General features: G+C 48.9%; 1 protein-coding gene across 1 annotated transcript; it reads left to right on the top strand.

Annotated features, from left to right (window-relative positions):
- The first annotated feature begins 2,432 nt into the window (after positions 1-2,432).
- LOC144120376 (uncharacterized) lies at positions 2,433-3,509 on the top strand. Its single transcript, XM_077652731.1, has one exon. The coding sequence runs from the start codon at positions 2,877-2,879 to the stop codon at positions 3,507-3,509; it is 633 nt and encodes a 210-aa protein (XP_077508857.1). The 5' UTR covers positions 2,433-2,876.
- Positions 3,510-10,933: the final 7,424 nt, after the last annotated feature.

Below are 10,933 nucleotides of genomic sequence, written 5' to 3'. Positions count from 1 at the left end.
TAGAAGTAACCAAGCGAAGGTTATCTGATTGGTGGCTAAAATCAAGAGTAAAATTTCACAAGTCATGGCTAGGTGGCTTGAGCCACCGCCCGATTTAAAGGATTCAGCCGTATCCATACATCCATCCATCCGTCCGTCCGTCCGTCCGTCCGTCCGTCCGTCCGTCCGTCCATCCATCCATCCATCCATCCATCCATCCATCCGTCCGTCCGTCCGTCCGTCCGTCCGTCCGTCCGTCCGTCCGTCCATCCATCCATCCATCCATCCATCCATCCATCCATCCATCCATCCATCCATCCATCCATCCATCCATCCATCCATCCATCCATCCATCCATCCATCCAGAGTTCGGTTTCAATGGCTGGGAGACTGTGATGCGTGGCCCCCGATCATGCTGTTTCATTCTTTTTTCGGGCTTCGAGGAAGAACTTTTAATTCGTTAACGACAAAAAACACGTTTTTGGATGTATCAGAGTGCAGCAGATGCTTAAAAAGTCCAAGCTGACTTCCTGAAAGAGGATCATCAGTTTCGATTTCGAAATCTAAACGCGTGCTGTGCATCCCGTTATATCATGCCGTTAGTACCTTTTGTCTGCTGCATAACCAGTAACTTTTGGACGGTTTGCAACAAAAAGAACATGTTCTAAAAATCCATATTGCAACAAGGGCTTGAAGTGGCGAGATATGCCGCAAAAAAAGTACTTACACTGCATGATGCATATGGTTGTATATTGTACTGCTACCAATGGCAAGAAATTACTAACTACTTCGGACAAGCAAAAAGGGGAAATAATTCATGAGATAGAATAAGGACAGGAGGAAGTGCGGAATTACCTGAGCTCTCAACTGTAGCCAGGTGACCCATAGCAAAGGAGAACTGCATATGGCGTTCAATGAACGCAAGCCGGAGACGTCGAGGTAACTAGCCTGGGGAGTCGCTGGCCCGCAGGGTGCACATTCGTCATATCTAATGTTGTTAGAACTTTGCGAAGCGCACGTCTGTTATAATCTTGCTGCGGAGCATTGCGAGAGATGTTTCGATCGGGTGAAGCAGATCTTGGAAGGCCCAGCCTGCGCGGTTTCTATTCACTTTTCCGACGAGCTTTCGCCGAACGGCACCTCCTTGAATAACGTACGTTGACAAATTTCAAATAAACCCATGCCACTCTTGTCTATTATTTCCGTAAGAAACACAGCTCACTAGGTTCCTGCGTGATGCACACGCGCACAGTGACTTTGGGAGTAACACAGCCGGCCTGACTGACCGGATTTCTCCAAATGCGTTGGTGAAATGACAACTGGAACAAGGGGAGTATCAGACATAGTGAGCGACTTGGGAATATGAAAAAAAACTGCTCTTGAAGGCACAGACACGTGCGCACTTACAAGGAAAAATGGCGTGAGTTTCTTACTGCAGTTTCAAGAATTTTCGGGAAAGAGGTTTCTTGTTGTACATCTTTGCAACTGCATTTTTGTCTGTTATGTCAAATGCATGGTTTGTTAGCAATGGTTTGATGAACTTCTTGCATATAATATGCGGTAGTGCTTCCCTGTGGCCGCTTTCCTTGTTCTCCCATGTCAGGACAGGCAAACCCGTGATTTTATTCATACCATAGAGCAAGCATGTGTCCAGTGGCCTTTGAAGATGCGTGCGGTCTTTGAGCATATCGACGAACTTCTTGAGGCCCTGTAACACTCTTAGGAGCACTGACGTCGGGTAAAAAAGTCCACCCATGTGTTGGTGGGCAGTCAAACTGTCTACAGCAACATTTCCTTTGGGTTTTTGCACCAAAGCCACACAGCTGTCACATTCGACCTCGGAAACCACACCAGCTATGTAGCCCCCAATAAGGCTGATAGCTGCCATTTCCGGAGTCGGCAGGAAAGGCTCCGACGACACACATGTCTTGGAGTGCGTTTGTTGCCAGATCTATAGTTTCGTTTTCAGCAGCAGTGGCGGCCCCAGCTTCAGTTAAATTGTCAATGGCACGGGATGAGACAAAGGAAGTGAAGCTTCTGACGTTGCTGTTCTCTGAGGCTGCAACAATACCTGTACGTAGCATTTTCTCCAACCCGCTCAAAACACTTATCACATCTAGCATGTCATTACATCCTGCTGAACGCCGCAAAGAGCCGAAGAGAGACTCAATGGGGTCACTTGAAAATTTGTGCGTCAAGACGAACTTGAAGTGGCACTCATTTAGCAAGAATCGGATGCAGTGTACATTTTACAGTGTCGTGAACATGAGGGCGTGGTCTCTTTAGCTAAAAAGTTCTCTTGGGTGCTCGCATTTTTCAGGCCTTCCACGTACTCAACGAATTCGTGCTTAAGCCAGTGCAGACTTCGATCATTAATGTCAGAAAATTATTTTGTGTCCGGGTAGTTCTGATGAATGTGCTGGCTATGGTTACTGACGTCCATGGTTACAAACCACTTGTTCATCTTGCACATGAACTCGACTGTCGGGCCTACGTTTAAGAACTTAGCATCGCATGTGTGTCCAGCCTGTTCTTTCATAAAGCTCAAGGCAGCGGTACAGGAGGTGAAAAGAGCTCAATCGCTGGTTTTACTGCCATTTTCTCTATGGTAGATGGGTAGACGGGTTTTCTAGTGAGAAATCGCCCTGGCTTCACGGTGGACCCTGTATCGGACACGTGTACTGATTATATCAGCGCGGATGCGCATCAGTGATGCGCACTGTGTACAGCGCGCTGCGCTCATGGCTTTATAAGCCGCGCTCTCAATAAACCTGCGTTCTTTCCTGCACCGGCCATGTAGCTGTAAGCGTCGTCTCCCTTGGCACGTTACATGGTGTCAGAAGTTGCTCCGCTGCCTGTCGACGCCTGAGGGAAATCGTACCCGCGAAGAACACGTAATGGACCTGCTGAAGGCACCACAGCCATTGCGGCTGACGGGTAACGTCACGGATAACTGGAAGCGTTTTAAGCAGAAATTTGAGTTATTTCTGCAGGCAACAGCGGCAAAGGACCAGCCGAAAACGGAAGCATCGAAAGCGGCCCTCCTGCTGAGCATGGCGGGTGACGACGCGCTGGACGTCTTCAACAACTTCCAGTTCGCGCTGGGTGAAGACAAGACCGACTACAGTACAGTGGTGAGAAAGTTTGATGCATATTGTGCCGAAGTGAGCAATGAAGTGCACGAAAGATATGTATTCCGTTCAAGAAAGCAAGCGGAGGGTGAACCATTTGAAAAATTTATTCGTGACCTGAAAAAGCAAGCAGCGCAGTGTAATTTTGGCGTTTTGCAAGAATCCATGATAAGGGACCAGATCGTATTTGGCACACACGATCCTAGACTACGGGAGAAAATGCTTCGGCACAGCCAACTGACTTTGCAAAAAGTAGAGGAAATGTGCAAAGCAGCGGAGACGGCAGCGCAGCGAAACGAAGTATGGCGTAGCGGGGAAGACAGAGTCGACGCCGTATCGAGGCGCACGGCGCCACCCTCAAGAGTGGAAGCAAGAAAAAGAACAATTTCACTGTCGTAAGTGCAACCGCTGGCATAAACCGAAGAAATGCCCAGCGTTTGGAAAGAGGTGTCGTTTGTGCCACAAGCTGAACCATTTTGCAAGCAGTTGCGCGTCAGCGGTAGTCAGCGAAGTCAAAAGACAGCAAGACGAGGACTTCGACATTCTCGAGATCACGACATCTATTCGGGAAAGGGATTGGACGGTTAAAGCCCAAGTTCGCAATCACGAGATAAGCTTTAAAGTGGACACGGGGTCGCAAGCAAGCCTGTTTCCCATGTCAATTTACCGCCAACTGAGGGGAGCTGAAGAGTTGAAGCCAACAAATTCGGTGCTGAGGGCGTATAACGGCGGTACCATAGCGTGGTGAAAGAATGCAGCGCGAAAAAAACAAGGGCGAATAGAAGTGGACAGGACAGGGCGCTGTCCTGTACACAGGACAGGGCGCTGTCCACTTCTATTCGTCCTTGTTTTTTTCGCGCTGCATTCTTTTACCATGTTCACTGACCAACAAGCCCAAACAGCCGCTTTAGTTTACCATAGCGTGCTATGGAACGTCTACGCAGGAAGTAAGGATTCGTAATACTTCTGCTACGGTCACATTTTTTGCTGTGAAAAATGGCCGTCAGGCCATACTCGGGCTGGAAGCTAGTGAGGCTTTGGGGCTGGTCCAGCGTGTAGACGCCACAGACAAGATTTCCAACGACGGACTTCTCAAGAAATTCAGGCATGTCTTCGAGGGCCTAGGTTGTTTGCAGCAGGCATACAGCATGGTCCTGCAACCTGAAGCGGTGCCAATCGTGCAACCAGCTCGACGAGTCCCTTTGGCACTGGAAGAACCTCTAAAGAAGGAACTTGAAAGAATGGCACATGCTGGCATAATTGTTAAAGTGACCGAGCCTACCGACTGGGCCAGTCCGTTAGTTCTGGCAAAAAAGAAAGAGGGCACGCTACGGGTGTGCATGGACCCCAGAGCTGTTAACAAGTACATAAAGCGGCAGCATTTCCCGCTTCCTAGGCGCGAAGATTTAGAAGCCCGTTTAACCAATGCCGCGTACTTCAGCTGTCTTGACGCGAATTCCGGCTATCATCAGATACCGCTTGACGATCGCACGTCTAAGATCTGCACTTTCTATTCACTGCGTGGGAGATACCGTTTTTTGCGTTTGCCCTTCGGCATTTCGTCCGCACCGCAGGTAGTTCAACAAACTATGAGTCAAGTATTCGAGGGCCTACCTGGGGTGCTGGTATACATTGACGACATTTTAGTTTGAGGTGCCAGGAAAAATAACACGATGAACGGTTGACGGAAGTGCTTAAGGCTGCAGAGAAAGCAGGGTTGACTTTCAACGCGCAGAAATGCAAGTTCGGTGTGAAATCAGTCAAATTCCTTGGTGCGTCATCAGCCGAACGGGCATATCGCCTGACCCAAAGTTTATGGAAAGCCTGGCGAACATGCCGACACCAACGTCCAAGACTGACGTCCAGCGGATGCTGGGAGTGCTGAACTATTTCAGCAAATTCGTGCCACGGTTGTCCGAGCGAACGACGCTTTTACGAGAGCTTATCAAGTCCCGCGCAGAGTTCCAATGGACAGAAAGCCACGCGAAAGAGTGGCAAATCTTGACGCAAGTTTTGACTACCGCCCCCCTACTTGCAATCTTCGATCCGCAACGGGAAACTAAGATAACGTGCGACGCATCAAAGGAAGGTGTCGGTGCAGCATTATTGCAAGGCTACAATGGTGATTGGCGACCGGTAGCGTATGCATCTCGTGTATTAACCCGAGCCGAGCAAAGCTATGCACAAATTGAAAAGGAGGCACTCGGAATTTGTTTTGGCTGTGAGAGGTTTCACGAGTTGGTGTACGGAAGAAAAGTGCTTATCGGAACAGACCATAAGCCGCTTATAGCGATCGCGCAAAAGGAAATCGCCGACATGCCACCGCGAGTGCAAAGATTCTTTTTGCGGCTACTAAAATACAACTTTGTCTTGCAGTACATTCCCGGGAAACAGCTGGTTCTCGCGGACATGTTGTCACGCTCAACGGCTGACCAGGGCAAAGCTCAAGTTGGCACTACTTGTGATACCACCGACGACGTGGAGATCCATGCGGTACAGTCCTTGGGCTACATGATCACTTCCGAAACGCAGCGGTTACTGCAGCAAGAAACGTCTCGTGACGTATACCTACAGGCCGTGAGGAAGAGCTTAACAAGCGGGCAGCCGGTGAACGGGGAACATAAGCCTTTTGCGAAAGAGCTGTCAGTCGTTAATGGAATAGTGCTGAAAGGCTCGAAAGCTGTAATACCGAAGAGTATGCAACGAAGCATCCTGAACAGAATACATGCTGGCCACCTCGGGTTGCACAAGTGCAAAGAGAGGGCCCGAACTCTTGTACTTTGGCCCGGTCTGAACGTCGAAATAGCTGCGCTAGTGGAAAGCTGCGCAACCTGCTGAAAGTACGCGTGCAGGCAACCACGTGAACCACTTTTAATGCGGCCAGTTCCAAAATGTGTTTGGTATAGGGTCGGCGTAGATATCTTTTCTTATGCTGGAAATTCGTACGTGGTTGATTATGACGCCTTTTCAAATTTCCCTGAGGTTGAGAAACTTGACGACACAACTGCAGCAACTACGATCGCAGCCCTTAGTGCCATGTTCGCCAGGTTCAACGTACCTGTAGAAGTTTGCACGGATAACGGACCCCAGTTTTCATGCCATGAATTTGCCAGATTTGCCAAAACATACGACTTCAACCATGTAACCTCCAGCCCCCGTTATCTGCAGTCGAACGGCTTGGATGAGTAAGGTGTCCAAATCGTAAAGCGCATCCTGAAAAAGACTCGAGAGGCGAGGGAGGACTACTGGCTGGGTTTACTAGCCTATCGCTCAACACCACTGTAAGATGGCCATTCTCCGGGTGAGCTGCTGCAAAGAAGGCGACTTCGTTCTAACCTTCCTGACTTCGGTAGGGTGTCCCGGACCCCTGTGAGAAAGCACCACCAAGCCAGGGCCGGGCAGCCTTTGCCAATACTGCGCAGAGACACGAAGGTGAGGCTTCAGGATGCGACTGCGTGGTTCCCAAAAGCAAAGGTCGTTGGTGAAACTGCTCCACATTCCTATTTGGTACGAACGCAAGATAACCGGGTTCTGCGGCGAAACCGCCGACATCTACTCAGGACGGGTGAACAGTATAGCGGCGAAAGTGACGACGACTGCGAGGAGATTCCACCTTGTGAAAGCTCCCGTGCGCCGGCGCCTGCAGCACCAGCTGAACCAACAGCACAAGCCACCGAGGCGTCATCTCTAGAATCAGCCGCAGGGTCAATGCTATCAGCAAGCGACGGCGATCCTTCGCCTGGCATCCGTCCGACGCAGGCTACTAGAAGGTCGACTCGTGTCGTCCGGCCTCCCCAGAAGCTTCATTATGATGAACATTTTCAGCAAGTGTCATAAGTTTCGGCAAATGTGTATATGTATCTAAGTCTCTTTTGTGTGTTGCCCGAGGGAGGATGTATCGGACACGTGTACTGATTATATCAGCGCGGATGCGCATCAGTGATGCGCAGTGTGTGCAGCGCGCTGCGTTCATGGCTTTATAAGCCGCGCTCTCAATAAACCTGGGTTCTTTACTGCACCGGCCATGTAGCTGTAAGCGTCGTCTCCCTTGGCACGTTACAGACCTCTTTTGCATGTTGTACAATTCTCTGACATCGAGTGAAGAGATTTCTTTCTTTGCTCCCATTTCCTTCGATAGGAACTGCGAACCTACGTTTTTGATTATGTGACTTTGGTCGAAAGCCAACATGAGGTGCCTAGACGTGTCGGCAGGATGTGGCACTCGTATTTGTGGCTGCCCTTGTGATGGGAACTCTATTGCAGACACGCTGACCTTGTGGTTGTCTGTGACGAGTCTGACAATTTTATATCCAGTTTCTTCCGTCTTCTTTATCACATGCCTGATAGCTTCTGCCAGCACTTCGCCTGTGCATCCCTTGGTGAAGAAATACCCCACTGGAATTTTGAACCTATCGTGCAGCCCGCAGAGCAGGAAACACAACAAAGAATTGGAGAGTTTACCCCTTTCCTGCACTGGCAGGAGATGGTCAAGATCTGGGCTGATGTCAATGTTTCCCAGAAAAGCGTCCCTCTGCCTGTGATATTACAGCTTCTGTTTGATGTGCATCTCGTCTATGACTAGGCTACACACCCTTGATTGTGAGGTGACTAAACAACCTAGCTTTGTGCTCAACCTTCTCTTGACCAGGCTACTGAACCCAACTTCTCCTGAGCAAGTCCCCATGTATTTGTTAAGTGTGGTTCTACCAGCACGACAAGGAGTTGTTCTGCTCTGAGATGCTCATAGCACCTGGGAGAAATGTTGCGCAGAATGATGCAGTGTCGGACGGTGGTCTCACTCCACACTGGTTTTTATGCCGTATAGTCAACAACCTGATCTAGGAATAGCCTGGCTTTCTTGTCGTGTTCGGAGTCTGCCACAATCCGAAGGAACGTTTTTACGTGGCATTTTTCCTTGAGGCGTTCCGGTTCTTTTTTGTACGCGTCAACAGTGCATTTGAACCTTTCATTTCGTTGCTTCCAAGCACGTTCCTTATCGCGCCACTTTTTTCGGTCAAGGATCGAAAGCCGCTGATGATTTTTATTTGTCTGTTTGGGTGCCTGGACGAGAGTAAGACGGACGCGGCCTGACGGACGGGAACAGGACTTACTGTGCCAGCTGCATCACTTTATTCGCTAGCCGCCAGGTAAAGCTCTACGGCCTCTACGGCGGTCACGCCCGATGGTCCAGGTTCAGGACTTTGGACGGTGCCCACAGGCGAGTCTTCGCGTTTTCGCTTTTTTATACAGCTGTCGTCGCGGGACTTCGCTGGTGCCGGCTTTAGGTACGACGGTTACTGATTGAAGATGCTTGGCACGACACCCTTTTTCAACATCGTCAACTTGGTGCCTTCCCGACAGTCACTTGGCTGGAAATGCAAGCTACAAACTTCAGAATAATTTGATGTTGTGTTTGGCTGCCAGTTTTTCCTTCTAATTACCTTGAGCCATCTTTCCCGGAGTTCTAAGTCGGCAGGAATTTCATGGAACGAAACGCCGGGCTTCTTGTTTCGCTGACTGGAAGTGCAAAACGGAACGCAACAGCAACGCATTTTCGCTCGCTACTCCCTCCAGCAACTGCAGTCATCAACGCGTCACTTGTTAAACGGTGACACTAAACACGCCACACAAATAATATAAGAAACAGCGCACCAGAAGGCATACTTTTTGCTGAAACGACAGTCACAATAAAATTCTGTGCTGCCTGCGTGTCGTTTGCTAGATGGATGGATGGATGGATGGATACGGCTGAACCCTTTACATCGGGCGGTGGCTCAAGCCACCTAGCCATGTCTTGTGAAATTTTACTCCTGTCTTGCTTTTAGCCACCAATCAGATAGCCTTCGCTTGGTTACTTCTAATCTCTTAAAATCCACTTTCCCTTCACTATCCCTAAACGCCAATGCCTTGGGTAAGTCAGCCCCGCTGCCTTCCACTGTAGGGTGAAGCCCTTTACAGAAAAGTATCAAGTGTTCAGCTGTTTCCTCCTCCTCTCCGCACGCAATGCACAAAGTGTCTATCTCCTGGTACCTGACTCTATACGTCTTAGTCCGCAAAACTCCAGTCCTGGCCTCAAACAACAAAGAACTTCCCCTACAATTATCATAGATATTTTCTTTGACAATTTCCTGTTTAAAGGTCCGGTATGTTTCTAGTGCCGATTTCGTCAGCATCCCTGTTTTCCACAAAGCTCTCTCTGTTCCTTTAACCTTTTTCTTAACCGACAATTGCTGATTTGCCCCCTTACTTCTGTCCAGATATTTGCTTGTCAATTTTCTAGTTCGCTTTCTCCATTTCGTGTCAGCATTCTTTATATACAGGTATCTGAAAACTTTCCTAGCCCACCGCTTTTCCTCCATCCTTCTCAATCGTTCCTCAAATGCTATCTTACTGCTAGCCTCTCTGCTCTCGAAAGACGCCCATCCCATATCATCCTGTACTCCCTTATTTGGTGTATTGCCATGTGCTCCCAAAGCTAACCTCCCTACGCAGCGTTGTTTGATTTCTAACCTTGCTTGAACATCTGGTCTCATGCACAGGACCGCATTACCGAAAGTCAGGCTAGGGACCATCACCCTTTTCCAGATCCCTCTTACCACCTCATACCTATTGTAATTCCACAGTGCCCTATTTTTCATGACAGCTGCATTCCTACTAGCTTTATTCATTACATATTTTTCATGCTCTGTCAGATACTCAACACTTATTTATCCACACCCCAAGATACTTGTACTCATTCACTACTTTTAGCACGAACTCCTGTATTCTATGCTCGCCGCCCTCTTCATTGAATGAATAATAATAATAATATTTGGTTTTTTGGACACCTGAACCGCGCCGTAAGGGAAGGGTAAAGGAGGGATTGAAAGAAGAAAGGAAGAGAGAGGTGCCGTAGTGGAGGGCTCCGGAATAATTTCGACCACCTGGGGATCTTTAACGTGCACTGACATCGCACAGCACACGGGCGCCTTAGCGTTTTTCCTCCATAAAAACGCAGCCGCCGCGGTCGGGTTCGAACCCGGGAACTCCGGCTCAGTAGTCGAGCGCCCTAACCACTGAGCCACCGCGGCGGGGTTCATTAAATGTCATGGCTGCAGATTTTTCTTTACTATACTTGAAGCCTAATCTATCTCCCTCTGTAGAGAGAATCAGCTGACAGCGCCGCCGTACGGCGGATGCGCGCTCTACGGCGGGCAGAAAAACCCCTGAACGCTTCAGGTAGTACACTCTACTTCAGGCATGTTCTTCAGGAGGCATTGGCAAAAGTCATAGTAGCGAAAACGCAACAGCACACGACGCCAATAAAAGGTTTTTGTTTTCCAAAATGCTTTGAAAAAACGTTTTAAAATGTTGAAGGGACATATTTTCTAAAAACATAGAGGCTAGATATACCCGAAAGTGAAGCCACTGGAAGTTGGGCAGCATATGTTCTAGTGAAGCCACCGGAACCTTTGGCAGTGCATGAAATCAGACCTCAGCACGGTTTTTCTGCTTGTTTCCGTTTTCCACTTAGCACCTTGTCTTTTCGACGTTCTCGTCTTTCTTCGTGACAATGCCTACCTGCTGCGCCGTCAACTGCATGAGGAGAGCAGCAAAGTCCTCGGGAAAGACGTTCCAAAAATAAGGGTCCGTTGCATCGCTATGGGACGGTACTAGCAGACGACAGAACGTCGCTAGAGTAGATGAAGCGCACAAAAACACAGCACACAGGAAAGGAAGACACGAGACAGGCGCTACTTGCAACTGTTTATTGAAGTCTAGAATGGCTTATTTATAGCCAAGAAGAAGGCGTGGAGGAAGGGGACAAAAACAATATAACAACA

This window comes from Amblyomma americanum, chromosome 2 (assembly GCF_052857255.1).
Source record: "Amblyomma americanum isolate KBUSLIRL-KWMA chromosome 2, ASM5285725v1, whole genome shotgun sequence".
Taxonomy (NCBI): domain Eukaryota; kingdom Metazoa; phylum Arthropoda; class Arachnida; order Ixodida; family Ixodidae; genus Amblyomma; species Amblyomma americanum.
This window is presented reverse-complemented; position numbering and strand designations above follow the sequence as displayed.

What these genes read in the sequence shown, in the direction of transcription:
- LOC144120376 (XM_077652731.1), top strand. Translation starts at nt 2,877, where the DNA reads ATGGACCTGCTGAAGGCACCACAGCCATTGCGGCTGACGGGTAACGTC.